Raw genomic sequence first — 25,600 nt, 5'->3', positions numbered from 1 at the left:
CCCACCTTGGCGCGTGGGGTGGGGGGTGGTGGGGAAAGACCTGCACCCCCAGCTGGCTCCCTGGGGTCTGCATTCATCTGCCCGGCCTGGGCCAAAGCCTTCCGAGGGGACATCGGAGGAGTGCAAGGCCAGGGGCTTCTGGAAGGACGAGGCTGCTGTCCAGGTGACAGCGGGCAGCTGGGAGCACCAGGGCCAGACTCTGGAGGGGCTGATGTGGGTGGAGTGAGCAGCTCCTTCTCTGAGCCAGGGCTGGATGGAACCCTCTTCCCACACCTACTGTCACAGTCACCCCAGCCTCTGGGCTAAGTGGCTTGTCCCAAGTCCTAAAGTTGGGTGGCATCTGGCTCCAGGGTCCAGCCTTCCCTGTCTCCCAGCACAGTTGCCGATGGAAGCCCATAAAAGCACCTGGCTCCACAATGGTCCAGCCTGGTAGGGGACTGGCCCAGGGGACAATGCTGGGCTGTGGACCCTATGTCTGGCCCGCATTATCCCTGGGCCCTTGGCATGAGCACACTGAGGTAGGCTGGCTGGACCGCGGCTGTGGGCTGTGAGAAGTGGCGGCAGGCAGATGTGTGCACATCTGGATGGCAGAGTGAGCACCTGTCCAGCTCCATGGAGGGGGGCTTCAAAGGCATGGGCTGAACCCCAAAGCAGTCCCGACCCTGGGAGGAGTGCGTGGCCCCTGGCAGACAGCAGCCGGGGCTCCAGGGACCACTCCCCTCTCCCCTTGGGGTCGAGGGGCCTGGACCTCCCCCTCTCAGTCCCCTTAGGCCTCCTGCTCAGGTGGCTCCTGGGGGTGCTGGCGGGGCATGGGGAGGGGAGTGGGTGCAGACAGGCCCCCTGGGACGTGTGTGCCCTGGGCTCTCTGCCTTTGCCCTCTCACCCGGTGTGAAGTGGGGGAGGACACAGCCCTGTCAGCCTTTATGCCACCACCGGACATGGATGGGCTCCTTTCACTCTCTGAGTCCATGAACTGCCACGTGGCACCGAGGACCCCTGTGCCAGCCTCCCTGCCAGACCCGGAGGGGACTTCTCGGCAGTGTGCAGGCATAGAGAACCTCAGAGTTGGCTTGGGCCTGCCCTTCCTGGTACCTGACACCCCCAGAGACCCTTCAAGTGCTTCCACGACCTGCGAAAGGGTGGGGAGGTGGGGACACTCCCCCGCTCCTCTCCCCGGATGCTGGTCCTGAGCTGGGGGTGACTGGTCCTGGCTCACGGCCGGTGGGGTGGGGCGCTGGGCCAGGACCCCGCCTCGCCCCCAGAGCCGCCTGTCCCCCGCCCGGGCCCGGAATCAGGGTTTGCAGGCACGACCAGCGGGGATCCCGAGGTCAGGTGGGAGGGGCAAACCCTCCCCCCAGGGGGTTGCTCACCCCTGGGGGCGGAGCACCGGCCCGGAAGCGGCTGCGCTCCTCGGGCCCTCCCGCCGCATCGCCTTGCGCGGTTCCTGGCGCCGCTCTGTAACCCGACTCCGCGCCCGTGGGGGGCGGGAGCCCAAGCGGCGCTGCGCCCCGGCCCGAGTGCCACATCACTCGCCCGCCGCCCACCATGCCGCCCCCGCCGCCGCTGCTCCTCCTCGCGGCGCTGGTCCTCGCCGCCGCCCGGCCCGGGTGCGAGCCCGCCTGGGACCCCGCGGGTAAGGCCCGACCGCCCGCACCCTGGGGTGGAAGGCGGCGCCCCGTAATCGGGAACTTCCCCTCGCGTGAGCCATGGCCCAGGAGACCGTCCCCAAGTGGGCGCCTTGTGACCTGGGACCCGCGGTTCTGCCCAGGAAGGCTCACCCAGCGCTCCGAGCGCATCCCGGCGGGTACCCCCGGCCGGAGCGCACAGGCAGCTGGAGGGCAGCGGAGGCACCCAGTGCCCGGTGGCCAGGGGTTCTTCTTGGTCAGAGCACAGCGGGTGGGGAGCGCCCCGCAGGTGGGGACCCAGGGAGCAGGTGCCAGGGCTTTGCAAGAAGAGGGGGTCGTCCAAAGTCCCTGGTCCTTGCAGGAAGGGGGCGGCCCCTGGGCCGCAAACTCGACCCCTCCCTCCCAACTCTGTGATGTGGCCGCAAAGTCTCCGGAAGTGGTCTCAGAGGGCCGGCGAGGGGGTGCGGTCCCTGTTGGGAAAGGGGGAGGGGGTGCTCCTGGCGGATTCTGGCGCAGGAAGAGGGGGAGAGCAGCGGGTCGCGGACCACCCAGGGGCTGTGTGCCTGGGAGAGTGACCGCACCTGAAGGTGTGGGCAGGGGGGCCGGGGCTCTGGTCCTGACCACACCTGCCCTTCTGGAGCCGGCCTGTTCCGCTTCACATTGAAACTCACGGCGTGTTTGAGTTCCCGCCGTGGTGCAGCGGCATCTCGGGCGTCTTGGGAGCGCTGGGACTCGGGTTCGATGGATAAAGCTGAGGGGGCGTCCAGTCCACTGCCCTCGGGTCCTTATCAGCTGCAGCCTTGGGGGCCCCTCCGGCTCAGGGTCCGGATGTGTCAGATTCCAAATCAGGCGCTGGAGGTTTGTGGATACCTGAGAACTTGCTGGCGCCAGCCTAGTGGACATGCCAGGGGCAAAATGCCCAAGTGTGCCAAGGCCCGGTTTTTCCTTTTCTTCTCTTTTGGCCCAAATTGAATTTTCTCTCCACCTCTGCCCCTGCCCCCCATCGCCACCCCCCCCCCCCGCAGAAAGGCAGTGGGCGTGCCTGCATATGTGCGCACAGGTGCACACACAGGATGCAGGTGGGACTGGCCTGGAGCCGCGGATGGATCCTCCTCTGAACCCCTAAGACCCCAGGAAATGTCTAGAATGATAGGCTTATTGGGGATTACAGTCCCCTCCTCCGGGAAGCTCTCCCTGATTTGTCTGTTCCCCAGGGACCCCCTCCCCACTTGGATCTCCGTCTTCGGTCCAAGGTGGCATCAGTGCCTGTTTCTAGGATAATTCCTTCCGCAGTTGGATCTTCTTCCCGACGAGCCTACGCGGTCCGTGGAAGCCGAGTGCCTTTTCCAGAAAGCAGGCTGATGCGGGCAGGGCCAGGCAGCTTGAGTCCAGGCTGCTATGTCCACGTCCCGTCTTTCTGTTCCAGGACCCAGAGCAGGAGGCTCAGCCCCTTTCCCCAGGCTGTGCCTTGCCTTCCCACCAGGTCTTTACCTGGAGCCTGGGGTTTGAGGCACCTTTTATGCTTCTAGGGGCCAGGTGGGGCTGGGTGCAAATCCTGAGTGATCTGTGCTGCTGTGTGGTCTTGGGCAGGTGGTCGGCCCCTCGGACCTCACTCAGGGGTGTTACTCCTTTACGCGGCCGGGCAATGTCCAGCCCCAGGTCCGTCTTGCTGTCTTGGTTGAAGCCGTGCTGACACCTTGTGGTCAAGAGGTGCAATGTCACGTGTGGTCTGGACCAGCGCTGTCCAACGGAGCGGTGCCTGCCCCACACACCATTTTCCCAGGAGCCACGGAAAGAGATAACAAGAAACAAGTGAAATTAACTTGTAACAATACATTTTATTTAGCCAGTGTATTGGAAATATTGTTTCACTATTTCGCCCCCAATATGAAAACTATGAATGAACTATTTTACATTCTGGTTTTTGGTGCTGGGTCTGGAATGCGGTATTTTACACCTACAGCACTTGTCAATTTGGGCTCATCATTTCAGCTGCTCAGTAGCCACACTTGGCTAGTGACCAGCCTATTGGGCGGTGCATCCAGAACCGCCCTCCCTCTCCCGGCCCCCCCTGTAGCCTGCGCTCCCCGAAGGCACCCCTGGATCCTGCTTATTGTTGGGGGTGGAATTGGGTCCTCACCCCCCTGCCCCGCGGCTGTGACTTTGCTGGGAAACGGAGTCTTTGCAGATATGGTCGGATTAGGATGAGGTCGTGCTGGCTGGGCTGGGCTCCGAATCCATTGACTGGTGTCCTTAGAGGAAGCCGGAAGTTTGGATGCACACACCAGGAGGGACATGTGACGGGGGCAGAGACTGGGGTGATGTGGCCGCAGCCCGGGGTTGCCAGGGCCCCAGAAGCTGGAGCAGGACCCTCCCCCAGGTCCTGCCAAGGGACGAGGCCTGCCAGCAGCTCGATTTCAGGCTTCTGGCCTCTGGAACTGGGAGAGCATCCGTGCCTGTTGTACCCATTTGTGGTTCTTCCTACGGGAGCCCCAGAAACCCGTCCAGCCATCTCTCCGTCTTGCTCCTGGTGGCCACCCGAAAGCACTGGTGGCAAGGCCGCAGATGCCGCCTGCTTGTCCACCCCACTGAGCGGTGAGGTCTGCTGGGAGGGTCACAAGGGACCCCCCTTCTTCTCCCCGTGCGTCCCTGAGCTGCCATTGCTTGAGCCCTTCCTGGGTGCAGGCCCCGCTCACAGCACCACCTCATCGGACTGGGCACTGTTATCGTCACTCCCATTTTACAGGTGAGGAGACTGAGGCACAGAGAGGGCTTCATCCCTGACCGTCAGTCTCCCCACCTGGGAGTTAGGGAGATCTGAAGCCACGTGAAACCAGGAGGGGCGCACTTGTCAGATCCACTCAGATCCGGGGCTTTGAAGGGGCGGGCGTGGCGGCTGAGCCCCGGCCTCCTCACCATGCGATTCCTGAGGCCCCAGGGCCCGAGGGAGCCCTGCTCATGGAGCAGCTGCTGAGCCTGAGCCCTCCTTAGCTCCCCTGACTCAGCTCGGGGCCGGGCCCCTGAGGCTCACGCTGGCTGGGGATGTGGGCGGAGGGCAGAGTGGTGCCTTTGGCCGGAGCCGTCCATCTGGGGTGGCCTCATGCTCCTGAGTCATGGCATCTGCCCGGGTCTGAGCTCACATGGCTGCAAGGGCGCTGGCTTGAGCGTGAATTCTGAGGGTGAGTGCTGGGCATGGATGCTCCCCCGGGGCCCTGCTCCCCTTGGATCCTCCCGCCTGAGGACAGCACCGTGTTGCAAGCACAGCCCGGGGCCAGCTTCTTGTTCTCGCCTTATTTCCCTCGGGTTTTCATTTGTCCTCGTGCCTCCTTGCTCTGCAGAGGGTGGTGCCACAAGTCCGGACACGTTAGACCATAAAGGCGTGGAGTCGGGCGCCTGCTGGGAGTTCCCGGGCTGCAGGCTGGGAGTGGGGGCCCGGTGATGGGACCACTCACCACCGACCCCATCCCAGCGCATCGCCCAGAGGCTGGGGCACGCTGCTGTCTCTGCCCTCTGTTAGGGCGGCAGTCTCATGGCCCGGATACTTCGGGAAAAGTGTCCTTTGCCCATTACTTTGCCCACGTGGTGCCAGCCCGTCAGGACAGCCTGGGGTCCTTGGCTCACCTGGTGCCACGCTGGTGGCTTGAACGCCTCCATCCCACGAGTGCTGACCCCAGGGGCAGGGACTGTGGCTGCCTAGTCCATGGTGGGGGACCCATGTGGGGGCTCCTTGGCCAACCCCGCCGGACCGCCTCCTGCATCCCCGCACTGGGGGCTCATGTGCATCCAGGAAGGTTCCCACAACCCCCCGCTCGTAAGGCGAGTCCCTGGAAGCAGTTCCGCCCTTGCTGGACTGTGGTCCAGGCCTGGGCTCTGACTGATGTCACAGAGTGAGGGCTCGGCCTTTCCCTCCCGCCCCGCCCCTCCCAGGGCTCCTGCACTGGCCTGTCTGGCTCCGTGTGTCTGGACCTCGGAGCAGGTCCTCAGAGCCACCAAGGAGAGTCTGTGCGATGGTCCTTTTTTTAGAGAACGGGGGCCACGCACTGCAGCGTGTTCTGGATGGTGGGGTGCCGGCACCTGCAGGACTGGGGGGAGCTTGGAATAAGGTGGGGTCAGTCAGCCTCTGGTCCGGGCTCCGAGGGCTGCTTGCTAAATATCTGCCAGTTTGGTGAGAACTAGTTGTTCAGCTGCTGGAAGCAGACACTGGCCACCGTGGAGGTATTGACACCATGGCGACCGGCCAGCACTCTGAGTCAGGGCTCTTTGGTGCTGGCTGTCTTTCGTTAGGAGAGTCCTGTGACTGCTCTGAGACTCAGTCTTCTCTCCTGTGAAATGGGGGAGAATGTCAGTGCTGACATCAGAGGGTGGCTCTGAAGGCCGAGTGGGACGATGCTTGGGGAGGGTGGGGAGGGCGCTGGGGGCCCAGCAAGCGCTCCGTGTGTGTGTTTGGGGGCTGCCATGAGAGGCAGGAGCCCCTTTAGTGCACGTTGGGGGACAACCGGTGGGCGGGGATCCGCGCACCTGACAGCACCATCTCTTTCCCCCCAGGTGGATGCCCCCGGCTGGCAGCTGTGGACAGTGGTATGGTACCCGGCCCCCTGGTTTTGTTCTGTAGGAAGGCTGCAGACCCTCCGCCGTCACCGTGTTTGGAGGGTGGAACCCAGGGTTGCGCAGCAGCGGATTAATAAGATGGCCCATGAATCAAATCCAAAGCCATGTCACGCCGCTAGAAATCCGAATGAAAGCGGGGGGCCCTTCCCTCCGTGCCGCTGGCTCCCGACCCTGGCTGAACCCCGGGCTCCTGCAGAGGGTCCTCCCTGCCCCTCCCACCCCCCGGTCCTGCAGGTGGGCTCTAGGTGGGTCGGGTCCCATCTTGCGGTGTGCACGGCCCGCCACCCTGGCTCTTTATCCTGGGCGTTCCCTGGCCCTCAGCCGCCTGCCTGAACCTGCTGAGTCCGGGGCTGTGGTGGCAGCATCCCTTCAGGCCCTGGATTCCTCCTCTGTAAACGAGGAAAGGGAAGCTGGTCTCGGGGTGGTTTGGAAGGGGATGTGGGGCCTGGCACAGCGGAGGTGCTCAGAAGCAGACATTTCTTCGTCTCCTGTTGCCAGAGTTGGGCATCTGGAATGTTCTGAGTGGAGAGACTCGATTTTTTTTTTTTAAGTGGCAAGAGTGTCCCCTTGCAGAAGCCAACCACGTGCCCTAATGTGGCAAACCCTCGGCCGGGCTGGCTTTCCTGCACCCATTTGGCCCACGCAGAAGCTGGGACCCACCCCGGCCCACTCACTAGTGAGCCCGTGTCCGGCCCTTCCCCAGGAGACCTGGTCCCGGGCTCTCCCTGCCACATGGTGGGTGCCTGTCCCTGTGGGCCTGGGGCCCTGAGCAGGGCAGCTCGGGCAGAGCAGGCCCTCGGTCATCGGCATTGCAGGAGGGGGTGACCCGCTGACCCCGCCTCTCCGCAGCCACATGCGTGGACCTGCAGCTCAGGACCTGCAGCGACGCCGCCTACAACCAGACGGCCTTCCCCACGCTGCTGGAGCACCGGTCCCGGGAGGTGGTGGAGTCCAGCTCCGAGTACGTGCTGCTGAGCGTGCTGCACCACCTCCTGGAGGGCCAGTGCAACCCCGACCTGCGCCTGCTGGGCTGCGCCGTGCTGGCCCCCCGATGCCAGGGCGGCCAGGTGCGCAGACCCTGCCGCCACGTCTGCGAGGGGCTGCGCGAAGCCTGCCAGCCCGCCTTCGACGCCATCGACATGGCCTGGCCCTACTTCCTCGACTGCGGCCGCTACTTCGCGAGCCAGCAAGAAGGCTGCTACGACCCCCTGGAGAAGCTGCGAGGTGGGCCCGGGCTCTGTGGCCAGGACTGCGGTGGGGAATGGAGCCAGTCATGTGGGCAGGTGCCTCGGCCGAGGTCCCGACACGGAGGCCCTGGATGCAGGTGCCCGGGCCGGGAGGGCAGGGGTGGGTAAGAGCCTGAGGCCTGCCCAGCAGCCACTCCCCAGAGGACTGCAGGGCCCGGGGGCGGGGGTAGGGTGGGGGGGGCGGGGGCGTCCCCCGGGGAGACCTGCCCACTAGAGCCCGTGGGCGGTCCTGAAAGATCACACGTAGGATATTGCCTGGCAGCTGGTCTCCGCAAAGTGGGGTCCGTGGAGCCCCAGGGGTGAAGGACGCCGCCAGAGGGGCTGCAGAGATGGGCCGACCAGTGCAGGTGGAATGGGCAGCTCTGGGCAGTGGTGAGCTGCTCGTATCAAGGGGTGTGCAAGGAGCTCCCAGGGCACCGCTTGGCGACGATGCTGGGGTGTGGGCTAAGCGCTCCGCGAGGCTCCGTGACCCCTGGCTGGGCTTCCTGAGTGGGTGGGAAGGGGCGTCTCCAGGCGCAGCATGGCCCACAGCAGCGCCGAGAAGAGACCTTTCTGTCCCAGAAGGCAGCCACCAGTCACACACGGCTGCTGAGGGCTTGGAATGTGGCTCCGGCCCCTGGGGACCTAAGTTTGGATTTGATTTGGTTTTAATGAACTTGAGCTTAAATGCAAGTGGCCACATGTGGCCAGTGTGACATTGGACGGCACAAGACAACCTTGGCTTCTGGCTTCTCATGTCTCACATTATGTGATCTGGGGCCGAGGCCCACACATGTGTCGTCTCATGAAAACCCCACAGTGACCCGGGGCATTGGTGTAACCACTTTATAGGTGGCAAAGTGGAGGCTCTGCGAAGGCCAGGGGCAGCAGGGGGCAGCTCCAGGCCAGGCGCTGGTGGAGGGATTGATCTGTCTGGTCACCAGACAGCTCCTGAGGGCTGCGCTGTGGGTGGCTCCAGGTCGGCACCCCGAGGGTGGCAGGGGGGACGCAGGGGTGCCTGGGGCTGGCCTCCAGGGGGCCCTGGGTTCCAGCTCTGCCGTGACGGGCTGTGCAGGGCTCTGCTCTAATCCTGGAGCTGAATCTGGGGGAGGGGGAGCTGCCCCCACTTGCAGGGCCCATGCAAGGCAGTGACCTGTGGGTGGCATGTGACAGACAGGCAGGAGGCAGGAAGCTGGGCAGTGGGGGCAGCTGGGCGGGGGCCGCGAAGCAGAGGAAGGAAACCAGACGTCTCCGTGGGGCCGAGCCCGCCGCCCTGGGAAAGCCCGCCGAGTGGGCTTGAGAGAGATTATTTTGGGCACTTCCGCCCCCAAATTGCTGCTTCCATCTGCTTTCTTCTCCCTCAAAAACCATTTTGAGCAGAAACAAAACCACAGGCCAAGTGAGACACTTGGGAGACGCAGTCACTGTTCAGGCTTCTCCAGGTCCAGCCTGCAGGGACCTGCATCCTTGGAGCCTGAGTCCCTGGGGTCGTGGGGGGGGGGGGGCGCAGAGCCACGGGGGCTGTCCTTGGGGTGCTTGTGTGAGCGGGAGGGGACAGCCAGCTGGCCTGCGGACAGTGCTGCCAAGCGTCCGGCCCTCCGCCTGGGAGCCCAGGCGTTTCTCCTGAGGACACTTTAACTTTGGGGAGAGCTTCTTTCCTGCCTCAGTAGCCGCCCCCCCGCCGCCCCCGCCCCCGCCCTGCGCCGGGCTGTATTGGTTCTGACAGCAAACATTTGGCATCATCGTAGTTTGGGGAAGTGGACGTCGGGGCCTTTCAGAAGCTCGTGGCCTCACTGGCAAAACGTTGACCCTGTTTCCATCACGATGCTGAGAAACAGCCGCAGGGGGACTCACATCTCCCTGCTGCCCCCCCCCCCCCCGCCTCCCACCCCGGCTCCTTACAGCTAGAGGCTCAGGGCACCCAGAAACACCCAGAGTCAGGAGGTGGCAGCTGACAGTGGCTCTCTGGGTTGAGGATTCTGTCCCCGTGCCTGTCTGTTCTGCTGTTCAGTGTTTTATAAAATCTCCCAACTAATCACACACACAATTATTCACCGTGACCTCAGGAGCTGCGTTGCCTTATGTCTGTGGGATACTGTCATCAGCTGTCAAAATTAAGTATTATAAAGAAGACTTCAATTACAAACACCAACACAGAACGGCTGGGGAGCCGTCTGAGGGGGACACAGGGAGCCTGCCCTCCCCCCGTTGCCAGTGTGGCAGGGGTGGGGCACTGGGAGTGGTGAGGGTCCTTTGTCGTCGTCCTAAGGGAGCTGGGGGCTGGGCGGGGGCCCCGTGCTGACCCCAGCCCCCCCCCACCTCCCCCAGGAGGCCTGGACGAGGAGGAGGCGCTGCCCTCCGGCCACCCGGCAACCTTCATTCACTTCACCCACCACTCGTATGCCCAGATGGTGCGCGTGCTGAAGCGGACGGCGGCCCGCTGCGCGCACATCGCCAAGACCTACAGCATCGGGCGCAGCTTCGACGGCCGGGAGCTGCTGGTCCTTGAGCTCTCCAGCCGGCCCGGCCAGCACGAGCTGAGTAAGCCGCTGTGGCCTCAGGCGCCGGGGTGAGAGGCCCGACTGCTGGCCGAAGGCTCCGGCCTGCGGGGCCCGGGGTCCTCATCAAAGCCCCACTGCCTGGGTGATGGGGCGTGGGAGGGGGCTGCGGGGTGTGCGTGGCCCACCGGGGGGCCTGCTGCATCCACGGGGCGTGTGCGACCTCTGTCACAGTCGTGCCACGGGAGGTGCGGTGGGGGAGGTAGGGGGCAGGGTCCTGGAGACGTGGGGGGCACGGGTTGGGAGGCAGGAGGGGAGGGGTGGGCGGTGGCCGAGGCACGTCGTGCCTTGTGCGTCGTCTAGACTGAAAGCTAACTGCTTTGTGCGTTTTGTTCTTGCCGCCTCGCCCTGGCCCGTCCAGACCCAGGCAGGTGTGTGGGCGCTGGGTCCTGGCTCTTCACACCCGCCCCTTTACGTTGCTTGGTCTGTTGATGTGAATGCAGCCGTGTTTCCGGCCATCTGAGCTCGTGTGAGGCTGAGGTCCTGTTTTGAGACGGGGACCCAGGTGGAACATGCCAGACCTTGCCGTCCCTGGAGCCATTCTTGCAGGGCTGAGTCGGGGTCGGCTCCCCTGCCATAGCCGAGAGGGCCATTTGGGCCTGCAGTGCCAGCACGGAGAAAAATTCCTGTGAAACTGAGCTTCAGGGGCAGATCAAGGAGAGGCAGGGGCCCCGGGGGGTGGGGGGCGGCTCGGGAGTCTGGCCCAGGAATCCAAATGTTCTAGTAAAGACTCAGTGCCCTGGGTGGCGAGGGGAAGATGGCGGCAGGCCCCTCCAGGGCACAGAGCACCCAGGCGCAGGGCCTGTTCTGCCTCTGCGGGGGGAGTCGATGAGTGAGGGCCCCAGTCCTTCCTCTCCTGGTCCCTCCATTCCTCTGTCCCCAGGACTGTGTCTAGGAGCAGGGCCATCTGACCCTGGTCCTTAAAGTTACAAAACACACACCTCATCTTGGCTAAGTGGCTCTGGCCCCCTTTGCTGGCTTGGCCACACTCAGCCTGATTTCCGTCTTGGTGGCTTGGGTCCTGTCTATCTCTGTCAAGGTCAGAGGTCTTCTGACCCCATCCAAGCCTCCAAGGCCTGCCCTGCCTCCTACTCTGTACTGAAGACAGGACTCCCCCTTACGGGATTGGCTGAAGCCTGGGAATGTGTGGGTGAGGGGTGTCACCTCCAAGAGCGCCAAGGGAGAGGACTGGTGTGGAAAGCCTCAGGGTCATATATATCCTGGGAATGTGGGGGGGCCATGGCCACTCGCTCCCATGGCTGGAGGTCCTTGGGGCCGTGCACAGCCCAGGAGGGAGATGCCGTTTTCCAGATGAGCTCCTGCTTCTCAGAGAGGAGAGGTGACTTGTCCAAAGTCACACAGTTAGCAGGACTGCAAGGCTTCTGGTCCACTCTCCTACCCATTCATGCACTATCTACCTATCCTTTCTTCCTTCCATCCATCCATCCATCCATCCATCCATCCATCCATCCATCCATCCACCTTCCTTCCTCCTTCCATCTACACATCTTTCCATCCGTCCTTTCATCCTCCTTCCATCTATATATCCATCCATCCAACCACCCATCTACCCATCTATCCATCCATCTAACCATCCTTCCATCCATCCATTCATCCATCCAACCATCCATCCATCCATCCACCCACCTATCCATCCATCCAACCATCGTCCATCCTTCCATCCATCCTTCCATCCATCCAACCATCGTCCATCCTTCCATCCATCCTTCCATCCATCCATCCATCCATCCATTCATCCACCCACCCACCCACCCATCCATCCATCCATCCATCCTTCCATCCTCCTTCCATCTATATGTATATCCATCCATCACCCACCCACCCATCCATCCATCCAACCATCCATCCATCCACCCACTCACCCATCCATCCATCCATCAATCAATCCATCCTTCCATCCTCCTTCCATCCATCCATCCATCCATTCATCCATCCTTCCATCCTCCTTCCATCTATATGTATATCCATCCATCCACCCACCCACCCATCCATCCATCAATCAATCCATCCTTCCATTCTCCTTCCATCCATCCTTCCATTCATCCTTCCATCCAACCATCCATCCATTCATCCACCCAAACCACCCATCCATCCATCCACCCACCTATCCATCCATCCAAACAACCACCCATCCTCCTTCCATCCCTCCATCCATCCAACCATCGTCCATCCTTCCATCCATCCATCCATCCATCCAACCTTCCATCCATCCATCCATCCATCCATCCATCCTTCCATCCTCCTTCCATCTATATGTATATCCATCCATCCACCCACCCACCCATCCATCCATCAATCAATCCATCCTTCCATTCTCCTTCCATCCATCCTTCCATTCATCCTTCCATCCAACCATCCATCCATTCATCCACCCAAACCACCCATCCATCCATCCACCCACCTATCCATCCATCCAAACAACCACCCATCCTCCTTCCATCCCTCCATCCATCCAACCATCGTCCATCCTTCCATCCATCCATCCATCCATCCAACCTTCCATCCATCCATCCATCCATCCATCCTTCCATCCTCCTTCCATCTATATGTATATCCTTCCATCCACCCATCCACCCACCCATCTGTCCACCCTCTTCCTCCTTCCATCTACACATCTTTCCACCCATCCATCCATCCTTTCATCCTCCTTCCATCTATATGTATATCCATCCATCCACCCACCCACCCATCCATCCAACTACCCATCCATCCATCCAACCATCCATCAATGCAACCATCCATCCATCCACCCAACCATCCATCCATCCACCCACCCACCCATCAATCAATCCATCCTTCCATCCATCCTTCCATTCATCCATTCACACATCCTTCCATCCATCCATCCTTCCATCCAACCATCCATCCATTCATCCGTCCATCCACCCATCCATCCATCCATCCTTCCATCCTTCTTCCATCCACCCACCCATCCATCCCTCCACTCTCCTTCCATCCATCCATCTGAGGACCAGCTGCCTTCCCATCTGAGCACCAGTGTATGCCCCACTTTACTGCACAAACATGAAGAGTGGCCATGGAAGAAATTCACACAGGCCAATGATCGCATTATTATTAATCAGTATCTTTGTGCCATCATGCTAATAATGCTTGCCCTGCCTCACAGATGAGCTCAACCAAAGGGATGACCTTGATGAGACCTCATTAGTCACAGAGACACTTGGCCCCAAACAAGTATGCCTAGGTTCCAGTACACCCGGCCACCCTTGCCCTGTGGGCCCTCAAATCTCTGGGGACCCCGGAGCTTTGAGACAACCCCCAGGTCACTGTATCCCTCCTAGTGGAACCGGAAGTGAAGCTCATTGGTAACATCCATGGCAACGAGGTGGCCGGCCGGGAGATGCTCATCTACCTGGCCCAATACCTGTGCTCTGAGTACCTGCTGGGCAATGACCGCATCCAGCGTCTGCTCAACACCACCCGCATCCACCTGCTGCCCTCCATGAATCCCGACGGCTATGAGGTGGCGGCTGCCGAGGTAAGCGCCTCTCAGCAGGTCCCATGGCCCCTGCCTTGGACACCCCCATTTGTTCAGCCATTAGCTGTCGTGGAGGCTCTGCACCCACCATCCTAGGTGGCGAGGTCCTGCGTGGGGGTGGGACAGACACTGGCAGTTTTTGGTGTTAAAAGTGATGCTTGCCGCGGAAATAAGATGAAAGGGAGTGGTAGGAGCTGGTGTTGCCCAGCCAGAGGAGGGGGCTCCAGGGGTGGGGGTGACCCTGAGTGGGGCCCCCCAGGTGGGGCCCAGCCCGTGCAAAGCCTGAGGCTGGAAGATCAGCCTGGAGGCTGCAGAGACGGCAGAGGGGTCAAGGGCAGCCCAGGGGGCCTGCTCCCGAATTCGTCACATGAAGTCAGAGAGGAACCACCGCCCCGCCTGCGGCTCTCAGCCCAGCGCTGCGCCTCCTTCAGAAGGATCAGGGTGGGCGTGCTGACCCCTGGTTGGGGGCGGCCTGTGTGTCCAGGGCGCCGGCTACAACGGGTGGACCAGCGGGAGGCAGAACGCCCAGAACCTGGACCTGAACCGCAACTTCCCCGACCTGACGTCCGAGTACTACCGCACGGCCTCGGCCCGCGGCGCGCGCAGCGACCACATCGCCATCCCACAGCACTACTGGTGGGGTAAGGTAGGAGCCGCGCCCCCTGATGCACCTGAGGGTCCTGGTTACTCTGACCCTCGGGTGTTGCCCTTCCCCAGGGCAAGAGAGCCAGGCGCTTAACAGCCTTAGCCCCCCAGCCTCGGCTTCCTGTGAAATAGGAATAACCCTCACTGGGCCGTCGTGGGATCCAGGGAGCACATACAGAAAGCACCCAGCGTCTGAGGTGCTCAGTGATGGGGCCCAGGAAGGCTGCCTGGAGGCGGTGGCGTCCCAGGAGGGGGGGATGAGTTGGGTGGGGGGGCGGGCATGTGTGCACATCCCGCGGGGCCTGAACAGGATCCTAGCTTGGGCGTTGGGCTGGGTGGCCGGCGGGGACGTCCCTGGTCCTGAGGACCACCGCTCCGCCTGGGCAGGTGGCCCCCGAGACGAAGGCAATAATGAAGTGGATGCGGGCGGTCCCCTTCGTGCTCTCCGCCAGCCTCCACGGGGGCGACCTGGTGGTGTCCTACCCCTTCGACTTCTCCAAGCATCCCCAGGAGGAGAAGATGTTTTCTCCCACGCCTGATGAGAAGGTGAGGGTGCGCTGGGGGGGCAGGAGGCGGCTGTGGGAACAGCCTTTCTTGTTCTGAGGCCAGCGAAGCCCACATCCCCAGCCTTCTAGGCCCAGCTCCAAACCCCCTCCTCCAGGAAGCCTTCCAGCCAGCCGGCAGCACCCCCTCCCTCCCCTGGCCACCTCCTCCTCCATCTGTGTCTCTCCCTGGAGCGCCCGGGGTTGGGGACCCTGGTGGAGTGCCCTCCCCCCAGGCCCCTTGCGTTTTCTGTCCTGGGGAGGGTGGGGTTCCGAGTGCCGCCGGCAGAGGGCAGTGCTGCACCGCGCAGGGCCGCTGGCTGGCACCTGGCGCTTCCCTCCCCTTTAAGGGTCAGGATCCTGAGACCAGGGGTTGCCTGGGGTAGAAGTAGGCATTTTGGCCCCTCCCCGCCCCGGGCCTGTTTCCCTCACTGGTCAGACCAGCAGGGGATGGAACATGTGATGATGGCCAGACCGTCTCCAACCCCATTCCTCCCTTAAGCAGACTTGGTTCCTGGGGGCACCCCTGCCCTGCCGGGGTCCCTCCCTGTGCCTGATCCTGAGGCTGGTCTTCTGGGAAGGCCGCGGGAGCTGAGAAAGCTGCAGTGGGGAGGGGGTGATCTTTGATGGGTCACAGCCAGGTGCACTGGAGCTTAGCTGCCCAAACTGCTCTGATGACGCGCAGCTGCGGAGGCCACCTCCTGTCCACCCTCCCCCATCGGGAGGCAGTGGCGGGGGGAGCTTCCCGACTCCCCGGGGAAGACAGAGTTTGAAGGTATTTCCTTGACCAGCCTCAGGGGCTTAGAAAAGTCCGAGCTGCCTGCTTGGTCTCCCAGCAGGCCCCCTGGTGGACCAGACTCAGGGCAGAGAGCCAGCCTGCCCCTGCCACCTTCTGGAACTTTCCACCTGATACTGGGGCAGGACAGGGAGGATAGGCCTGGACTGACCCTTGTCCAGAGCTGGCTTCCCTCGTTCTCCTCCTGCGGCCACTCGCGGGTCAACTTGGCCGCAGCCAGCCGTTCCCTGTGTGTGGCTGGTCCTGAGGCTGCCAAGGTGAACAGGACGGAGCCCTGAGCCCTGTCTTGGTGGGAGAAGGAGCCGGAAACGGCGAGGGTGAGAAAGAGTGGCCTTGGCCAGGACAGGGGCTGCCCAGGTGACCTGGGCCACGCAGGGTGTGGTGTGGCGAGTGTGCGTGTGCGCGTGTGCAGGATGTGGGGGCGGCTAGGTCCTCAGCCTCAAGATAGGCCTTGAGGGGTGTCCCTGAAGGGCCGGGTGGAGATGCCCTCAGAGCCTCAGGAGTCAGGGAGCAGAGGGAGCTGGGGAGGCTGAGCAGAGATGGCGAGCCTGCCTCCTCCAGAGCCGGGGGAGCAGCGCCTGTGTCCCCCGTCATGGTTCCTGCACCCCTTCATTCTGGCCCTCACCCACTCACCCACTCACTCACTCACTCATTCATCCACTCGTTTGCTCACTCACTTGCTCACTCCAGCATCCAGCACGTGCCTGGGGCATGAAGGGCTGCCAGTTTCTGTGCTTTGTGCTCAGCAGGTGCCCCCAGGGCAGCTGGGTGGTCTCCGCTGTGCCCCGCCTTGTTCCCTGTGCCATCAGAGAGCTGGGCCAATGACTGGGTGAGGCCTGAGTCCTCCGGGCAGTGGGAGCTGTTGGGGCGCCAGCTGGGCGTTTCTGAATCTTGGGAGGGGGAGTTTGCCGCAACGAGTCCCTGCAGAGTCAGAAAAGGGAGCGGTCCGTCCCCCCAGCCATCAATCACCCATTGATAATCCTTCAGCCTGGCTGCCTGTGGTGGTCTCTGTGGAAACCGGGGTCCCAGGGGAGTCTTGGGGAGTGGGGGGGCGTGAGGAGGGGCTGCGTTCATGGCCCCCAGGCTGGCAGGGCTGCCTGCCCACCCCTCCTCTCCTCCCCCACCAGCCTGGCCTCTGGGCGGAGCTCCTCCCGGGCCCGCCCCCAGGTTGGGCCTTTTGGGGGAGGGGGGTGCTGACGGACAGGTGACAGGAGGGAGCCCCAGGGCAGGAAGGAGAGAGGAGACGGTGGAGGGGAGCAGAGGGGCTGGCCCACCTCCCCCCACCAGCCTAGGTCCCACTTTGCAGACCGATGGTGGAGGCCAGAGAGGTGGGGGCCAGGGCAGTGTTCTAGAAACAGCCCTGTCAGCACCTGGACACCTGGCCGAAGGTGGCCGATGCTGAAGGCAGCCCGTGGTGCCCGACTGCCCACCTCCGTGACTGAAGGACATGCGGGGGCTTGTGTCTGGGGACCCGGCTGAAACCGCCATCCTATCCCTGAGAGACCGGACCCATCCCTCCCGGCCCCAGGTCCTGGGGGCTGAGTCGCCAGGAGAGGCCCTCTCTCTGGCCGGGAGCAGCTCCCCACTGCCGACCCCCCTTCCTTAAAGAGGGGTCCTCTTCCCAGGACAGACCTCTCCCAGGCCGGGGAGCCCCTCATCCATCGGACCCTGCCTGGAGCCTGTACCCGGGGTCAGACCCGCGTCCGAGTCAGATGGCCGGGGTCAGATGGCTGAGTCCTGCCTGGGTGGGGGCGTGGTGGGGGAGCTCTGGGCTGGGGGTCCCGTGGCGAAGGGGCTTTGCACAGGAATGCTGGCCACGTCCCAGCCCTGTCTCCGAGGCTCCCCCAAGGAGGGTGGCAGCCCCTCTAAGCTGCTCTCCTGTCCTGCCACCAACCTCGATGGAAATGCATGCCGTAATGGCAGCTGGCAGGTGGCGCCCGCGGGGGCTGGCTGTCCCCTGGGGAAATGGAGTGACGGTTATCAGAGGAGTTCACTTGGGAGATGAAGTCGGTGAAAATGAAGCCCACCCCGGCCTCCCTGTCTCTCGGAGGCCCACCTCCTGCACCAGGGCAGCAAGTGCTTTATAAGTTGCACAGCCAGGTGCCCTGCCAGCATCCCCGCAGGAGCCTCTCTCCAGAGGAAGCCCAGGCTCCCCAGCCAGGTGTGCAGGGCTCTGTGCTGCACCCAGACACCCACCACCGGTGCCCTGAGCTCTGACCTCCCACCCCTGGACCTTTGCACAGGCTGGGCCCTCTGCGTGGACCCTGGTCCCTCTCCCACCGGAGCTGCAGGTGTGCCCCCAGGGCGGTCCCCTCCCTCGGGAGGCCTCGCCTCACCCACTGCCCCCTGCTCCGCGGGCATCCTGAAGTGAGCCCCATCTTCCGTTCTCAGCCTCGCAGGGGCCCCTCTCCCCGTCTCCTTCCCAGATGTTCAAGCTGCTGGCCAGAGCCTATGCGGACGTGCATCCCATGATGATGGACAGGTCGGAGAACAGGTGTGGGGGCAACTTCCTGAAGAGAGGCAGCATCATCAACGGGGCGGACTGGTACAGCTTCACGGGAGGTGCGCCCCCCGGGGGCGGCGCTGGGGGAGGGGCCTCACGGGAGGTGCCCCCTGGGCGGGGGTGCTGGGCCCTGGGAGCTCCTCCCAGTGGCTTTTGCAGGGATTTCTAGAACTTCTAGAACTCCTAGGACTTGTAGAAGGTGGGAGAGCAGCAGAGGCTGCGTGGGGCGAACTGCCGCCCCGGGTGGGAGACTTCGGGAGTGGGCCGCCTTCGGTTCTCGTGGCTGCCTAGGGAGCGTCCAGGCGCGGGGAGGGGGTGGAAGGGCTCCACCCGGACTCCGTGCTGGCCTCTCTGTCGTTTGGTTAATGATCGCTTAACACCCCACCCGTCCACCCGTGGCCAGTTCTCGTCTGCCTCCTGGGGGTTCGCGGGGCTGCCTGATGGAATGCAGGACCCCCGTTAGATCCGATTGAGGGAAGTCGGAGGGGGCTTTAGGACGCCCCAGTGATGCGTGGGTTGCACTTACACTAAAACCGTGTTCCTTGTTTCTTTGAAGTGTGGGAGCAGGTGACGCCCTGGCCCGGGGGCTTTGGGGGCTGGGCCCAGATGCCGCCGCAAGCTGCCAGCCCCTCCTCCCTGCTGGCATGACCCTTGTTACCCAGGTCATTCCGCAGACGAGGGGGTCGGGCTCAGACGGAGAAGGGCCGGCTCGAGGGCCCGGCTCCCGTCAGAGCCGGGCCTCGCACCCCCTGCCCTCTGCTTCTGTGGGGCGGGGAGGGCGGCCCCTCAGCTCCTGTTCTGAAGCCACGGCCGCCCCCTGCTCAGCACCCCTGCTGCCCATGATGGCGTGTGTGGTCCTTCCTGCGGGCAGGGCGGCTTCTTTCCCTCCCAGGACCCAGACACACAGGTCCCCTGACCTTCAGAGGTTGGGCGCCGAGTCTCGGTTATGACCCATGAACGGGGTCTGCAGAGGCCCCGCTGGGGGCTGAGCTCGGAAAGGCCGGCCAGGCTCCCTTCCCGCGGACTTGGGCCCAGGGCAAGCCTGCGGCTGGTGGCCAGGGCCAGGTGCCAGGTGCAGGGGAGTGTGACAGTAAGTTGGGAAGGGTGGCTGCTGGGTACTAGGGCTCCAAGGTGCCCTGAGGCTCAGAAGGGCTGGGCCAACTGGCCCCCTCAGGGCTCTAGCCCTGTCTTGGAGCGTGGCCTCAGCTCCAGCTGGACAAGTCCTCCAGAAGCGGATCAGGGAAAGGCAGAACAGGGGGTCAGCCTCTGCCACCTCCCTGGCCGGCCGGCAGCCTGGCTCGGCCGTGCCACCCCAGGGACGGAGGTAAGAGGACCTGCCCTCCAGGCTGTTCTGGGGACTGAGCAGGGGAATGGACCTTATAGTCAGTCGGGTCCAGGCCAGGGCAGGGCCAGTGGCTCGGACCCCAGGGCCCCATGTGGCCCGCGTGCTGCCAGCACCTCCCCTGGAACTGGGCTTCTTCTTACCCCCAGGGGCTGCATGGATGGTGGGAGAGCCCGCGTGCATGGGCGCCAAACCACTTGGGACTTTGGGTGGGAGCCGTGGAGGCCCGGGCCTCGGGCTGCTCATATGGGAGGTGGGCTTAGGATGACCCCCCGGCTTGTCCAGCCAAGGGGGGTTGAGGCCCCCCTGCTCAGCCGCCCCCGTCCCCCGCCCGGTGCCGCAGGCATGTCCGACTTCAACTATCTGCACAGCAACTGCTTTGAGATCACGGTGGAGCTGGGCTGCGTCAAGTTCCCCCCGGAAGAGGCGCTCTACACGCTCTGGCAGCACAACAAGGAGCCGCTCCTGAACTTCGTGGAGATGGTGAGCTCCCGGGGCCTGGCGTGGGAGGCCCGACCCCCTCGGCCGGGACACGGTCACGGTCACATGTCCCGTGTTCGATCCTTCACCACCGTGCTATGCGTGAAGGCGCACTGGCCACCCGCCTCCCTGGGGGCGCTGGGGACCCGGGGGCCTGTGTCACGGTCCCTGGTACAAGGGTCTCAACCAGGGAGTGCAGGGACCAAGGCAGCTCAGGGAAGGCGCCTGACCCAGGATCGGAGGCCAGGAGGTCTTCCTGGAGGCGGCAGCATCTGGACTGCGTCTTGGAGGAGTAGGGAAATGCGGTGAGGGAAGGAACCCCGCTGGTGTTAGAACTCACTGGGGTGTTTGAAGGCCCGTGAGGAGTGTGGCCGTGGGGCTGGGGCAGGGTGGGCACGGCGTGGGGACCCCGAGGTGAGGGCTCTGGGCAGCAGCGTGGCCGAGTGGTCCGGGCAAGGCCACGTCTGTCCTCAGACTCAGAGGGGAGGGCTCAGGCTGCTGGGGCGGGAGTGGGGCAGCGGAGCCAGGGGGTGAGGTCGCAGGGGTGGGCAGAAGAGGCAGGCCATGAGCGGGGGGCCTCAGAGAACATGTCTAAAGTCGCCCCTCGCTGGACCCAGAGGGCTGAGTCTCTCGGTGGCCTGGGGACCACGTGGGGACCAGACCAGAGGTCCCGCTGCCTCTCTCCCTGCCCGGCCCCATCCCTCAATGCCCCCAGCCCGGCTCCAACCCGGGGATGTGGTTCTGAATGAGGTAAGGCTGCTGAAAGACGGCGGGAGGTCCCGATGCAGAGAATAGTGGTTTTATAGGGGCTTCTGCTTTCTCCTTTTTCCCAAGGTTTTTTAATTTTTTCTGTTGCTTTTTTGGGCCATACCTGCGGCACACGGGAGCTCCCAGACTAGGGGTCACATCGGGGCCATCGCCACAGACACGCCAGGTCCGAGCCTTGTCTTCCACCCACACTGCAGCTCAGGGCAACGCCGGATCCGTAACCGGCTGAGCGAGGCCAGGGATTGAACCCGCATCCTCATGGATACTAGTTGGGTTCGTTTCCGCTGTGCCACAATGGGAACTACTTTTCCCGAGCCTTTTTAAGAATCATAAAAACTGCATGTTGCCACAGCGTCCCAACGAGACGCAGGTCCTAAGGGGATCATCTGAGGGCGAGCGTGAGGGTTGCATGTGCACAGCACTTTACAGTTGGTACCCCCTCCCCAACACATGGCCTCGAATCCTGACGCCGGCCCTGGCCCGTGGGCAGGTGCCCCTTTTACAGATGGAGGAATGGGGGCCCTGGGGAGGGATTGTGCTTTTGGGGGTCGCTGGGCCATGCACGGCCTCCTGTTCTCTTAGGGGCTGTGAGGCGGCCAGAGGAGGAGACAGAGGGTCAGAGAGTGAGCCAGCTGCTCCATGTCACCAGCCACTGCCCAGAGCTGGAACTCAGATCCGCCTGCCCCAAACCCCAGTTCTGTTATCGAGCCCCCCGCTTTCTGCAAAGATCAGGAACCTTCCTCCAGGAAGGAAGCAGCAGGGGCTCCGGGTCGGCTGCCGCGGCAACGGGAAGCGAGCAAGGCCCGGCCGAACACCGGACATTGTTCGTGCCGAGCTTCTTCCCCGCGGCTGTGCCAGCCGCCTCGCCGCGTGGGCCATCAACATCAGTGGCTGCTGAAGGCCAGGCCTCCTCGCTCGTTCTGTTTTACGGCCGTCTGTGAAAATGAGTTTTAAGGAGGCTTAAATGGAGCTGGGATTGCTCCGTGGATATTGTATGTGAAGTCTCGGGTCTAAAGATGTAATCGCAGGCAGGATGCCGCGGGAGGCTGGGCAGCACGCGGCCGCCCCCCAGGCCGCCCCCCAGGAAAGCTGCCCGGGTCCGCTGATAAGCATCAGTCTGTCGGGTCGTTGAGGCCTTTCCGCAGTGATCCTGACCAGGCCCGACGGCGGGGGTGGCGGGGGAGGCCGTGTCTACCTCCCCTGGTCGGGCGGGAGGGGCGGCGCCCTCTCCTCAGCCCCAGAGCAAGGACGGACCAGAATCTAGCCGGTGTGTGCCGGCACGACATGAGGCCCTACTATGTGTCTGGCCTCTGCTCTCAGGCTGGAGGCAGAGGGAGGGCAGACCATGACGGGACAGTGAGGGGAGGGCTGGGAGAGTGGAAGCCAGGGCTGTGGGGCCCCTGATGTGGCTGATCACCAGGGAGGGCTTCCCGGAGGAGGAGGAGCACGCGCTGTGTCTCCAAGGGCAGAGGACTGGGCTGGGTGAGGGGGTGGGTCAGGCATTCTGAGCAGAGGAAGGGCCGGGATGGGGGCTGGGGGTCCTGGGTGACACTGAAGGTGTGAGGGGCAGCCTCCAGGGACAGAAAAGAACCCCCACCCCCGCCTCACGTGTCCCCTCCCACCAGGGGTGTCCTGGGCTCCTTCACGGTGAGCTTCTGAGCTCTAGTTGTTCTCAGCCTGACAGGCAGGGCTGAGACGCTGGGGAGCTCGCCCAAGCTCAAGAGAGCAGGTTGGGACTGGTCCAAACCCTTGGGCCCCCGTCCTCCCGCTGCCCCACGCTGCCGGGGGGCCTTGGCTCTGGCTGTGAAGGAGGGGTCAGAGGTGCTCACAGGAGTTCAGCAGGGGGCACAGGAGGTGTCGTCAGCCAGCACCCCCCGCAAGCTGGGCTCTGGGGGGACCCCAGAGATGGGCCTGCTGGTCACTCTCACTTCACGCAAGGAGACGGAGGCCCAGAGGGGGTGGCTTACGCAAGGCGATGACGAGGCGAGGGGTGCAGGGCTAGGCGTTTCCCTGGGGGTGGGCAGGGCCGGGCGGGGCTGGGCACGCGCCACACCCGCACCCTTCCGGGCCTCCTCAGGTGCACCGGGGCATCAAAGGCGTGGTCATGGACAAGTTCGGCAAGCCGGTCAAAAACGCCCGGATCTCAGTCAAGGGCATCCGTCACGACATCACCACGGGTGAGCACCGCTGCGGCCGCGTCGTGGCTGGGTCCCGCACCCACCCTCCGCCAGCTCGGTGGGTGGGGCTGAGCCGGGGCCTGGGCTCTGCTTCCTCCAGCTGTGTCTCCCGCAGCGCTGCCCCAGGGGAAGCTCACTCAGGCGACCCACAGTCGTTGTGGATTTCATGTTCCCCCAGAAGAGACTGCTGGACCCACGCCACCTCCTCAGAGAGGAAAGGAGGGGGCCTGTTGGTTCCTATCCCAGCGCTTGCATCTCATTGATAAGCTACGTGTCCAAGTGGGCTCTGGGTGCCCTCAGGGATTTATTTCACAGCTGACTTAAAAAATCATGCATTGTCATGCCAGTTCCTGGTGGAAACAAGGTCCAGACTCTGTGGGGCTGGGCTGGGCTGTGAAGGCTTCAGAGAGGAGGTGGTGCCTAAGCAGGGCTTTGAGGGGTGAATAGGAGTTTGATAAAGGAAGGCTGCAGGCAGGACGATCCAGGCGAGTGCGACTTTGGGGTCTGTCTGCCCTCCAGGCTGCCGCCCCCTCTGCCCCCCATTACCCATCATGTCAAAGCTGTCTGAGCCCAGGTCCGAGAGCCGTTTCCATCCTATATCGTCCACAGCCCCAGATGGTGACTATTGGAGACTGCTGCCCCCAGGGTCCCACATCGTCATTGCTCAAGCCCCCGGCTACTCCAAGGTCATCAAGAAAGTCACCATCCCTGCCCGGATGAAGAGGGCTGGCCGTGTGGACTTCATCCTCCAGCCTCTGGGGACCGGACCCAAAAATTTCCTTCTTGGGCCAAGGAGAAATGGGCCCGGAGGTGCCGGCCCACACGGGGAGCCCGAGGAGCCTGGCCAGGAGCCCCTGGGGGCCCGGAGACTGCCCGAGGCCAGCGGGAGCAAGCCCTGGTGGTGGTCCTACTTCAGGTCGCTGGGCCAGCACCAGCCGCGCTGGCTGCTCAAGTACTAGCCCCGCGCTCTGGCCCGGGGCTCCTGCTCTTGCCTCCTCCTCCAAAGCCGTCCAGCCAAGGGTTTCCGTTGTATTAAAGTGTTTCATCCACCTCCCTAGGGGACGAGGGCTCTGTGTGCGAGGCGCTTGCGGAGGAGGGAGTGGCCCCTGGTTGAGCAGGTGCGCCCCAGCCTGTCCACTGCCGTGACCGGGGTGCGGGCTCTTCCGTCCCACAGGCGCCAGTAGTGGGACCGCCCTTCAAACCTGTCTGTCTGTGTGTGGCCCCTTCCCAGGACGCGAGGCCTCGCATCCAGAGGGGTCTCTACTTTCCAGGCTGAGATTCAGTGGGGCTGTGATCCCCAGGTCCCACGTGGAGAGAGTGGTGCCAGGCTGGCAGCCGAGACGTGGTCTGAAGCTGAGGGCTGTGTGTCTGGGAAGAGGGGCAGGAGGCCAAGGGGAAGGTGGGGGGAGCCTGGCTGCTGGGAGGGGGAGATGCACAGCAGGTGGCACTCTTGGGGTTACAGCCTCCAGGGCAGGCGAGCCGGCAGGAAGCACTACCCCAGGGTCACACTCAGGCTCCTGGATTTTGGGGGGGGTGCTGACTCCAAGAAGAAGGGTCTCCCTCTGCCCCCTCCTTGTCCTGTGAGGCCACCAGGGACAGCAGGCCCCAACCTCCCGCGGAGCCCCTCCGGGTCTGTCTCTCTGAGCCGGTGGGTCTTTCGGGTGGGGAGTGAGGAAGCCTGGCAGTGAGGCTTATAGAGGGTGTGCTGGTCAGCGAGGCTGTGTGACAAAGACGGGGCAGACTGCGTGCTCTCAGATGGCGGACACTCGTCTCCTGGTCCTGAGGCTGGGAGTCCGAGTCAGGGTGCCTGCAGGCTAGTCCCTTGGGAGGCGGTGAGGGAGGGTCTGCCCCAGGCCTGCGTCCTTGGCTCCTGGACACCCCCCGCCCCGCGCCTCTGCAGGCCCCCTTTCCTCCACGCCCGTCTCTCTCTCAAATGTCGCCTGTTTGTAAGTCGTATGGGACCTGGGCCCACCCTGAGGGCTTCATTTTAATCACCCACCTTTGTAAAGACGGTGGCTGACAGGTGCTGGAGATAAGGATGTCGGCGGGTAAATCTGGGAGTTCCCGTTGTGGCTCAGCGGTAATGAACCCGATTAGGATCCCTGAGAATGCAGGTTCAATCCCTGGCCTTGATCACTGGGGTAAGGAACAGGCATTGCCATAAGCTGTGGGGTAGGTTGCAGACACGGCTTGGATCTGGCGTCGCTGTGGCTGTGGTGTCGGCCGGCAGCTGCAGCTCCAATTCAACCCCTAGGCTGGGAACCTCCATATGCCACAGGTGTGGCCCTAAAAAGACAAAAAAAAAATTCCTGGGGTGGGGGGCACAATTCAACCCACTAGAGAAGGATTGTCTGCAATGCAGTGGGTTCCCTGCTTCCTCCTGGCTGTGTCCTTGGGGTCCCTTGCGTCCGGTGTCCTGGGCCTGAGCAGGGCTGACCCCACACGCAGGTGAGGTGTCCCGTTGGAGCAGTGCCCCGACCCCAGCAGGACACCAGCCGGAGCCCCACCAGGGCCAGCAAGGTTGTTGGATGGCTTCCCGCTGGCCTGGGCCAAGGCCGACAGGAGCAGGTGGGCTTCCGACACTGAGAGATGATGTTTGGGGGGCAGGTACAGGAGGGGGGCGAGGGCCTCCTTCCGTCACCCAGTCTGGCCTCAGTGTCTCGGTTCACAGTTTGCAAAGCGAGGCCCGTGTGGGCCCAAGGGTGTTCCCCAGCTTTTGCCAAGCACCCCAGCTTTCAGACCCCCCACCCCACATCCACTCGCATGTCAGGGGTTCTGAACGCCGGCGTGTATCTGGCCCCACGTGTACC

At 63.4% G+C, this 25,600-nt stretch overlaps 1 protein-coding gene across 2 annotated transcripts; it reads left to right on the top strand.

The window, feature by feature from the left end:
* Window positions 1–1,519: 1,519 nt before the first annotated feature.
* CPZ (carboxypeptidase Z) lies at window positions 1,520–23,847 on the top strand. 2 transcript variants are annotated; one of them, XM_021100949.2, is made up of 11 exons: window positions 1,520–1,633; window positions 6,171–6,203; window positions 7,083–7,457; window positions 9,788–10,000; window positions 13,341–13,537; window positions 14,022–14,183; window positions 14,570–14,728; window positions 17,947–18,082; window positions 19,709–19,848; window positions 22,691–22,790; window positions 23,400–23,847. In XM_021100949.2, exons 1-11 carry the CDS (start codon window positions 1,546–1,548, stop codon window positions 23,747–23,749), a joined length of 1,953 nt encoding a protein of 650 aa, XP_020956608.2. In that variant the 5' UTR covers window positions 1,520–1,545; the 3' UTR covers window positions 23,750–23,847. The 2 variants fall into 2 exon arrangements, with proteins under 2 accessions (XP_020956608.2, XP_084829913.1); XM_084973787.1 differs by lacking the exon at window positions 14,570–14,728.
* Window positions 23,848–25,600: the final 1,753 nt, after the last annotated feature.

The sequence above is a fragment of the Sus scrofa genome, chromosome 8 (genome assembly GCF_054392235.1).
Source record: "Sus scrofa isolate SSC_HxYL_T2T_F1_AM1 chromosome 8, Sscrofa_HxYL_maternal_Yorkshire_Landrace_v2.0, whole genome shotgun sequence".
NCBI classification, from domain to species: Eukaryota; Metazoa; Chordata; class Mammalia; order Artiodactyla; family Suidae; genus Sus; species Sus scrofa.
The sequence above is the reverse complement of the archived record's forward strand: the minus strand, read 5'-3'. Positions and strand labels throughout refer to the sequence as shown.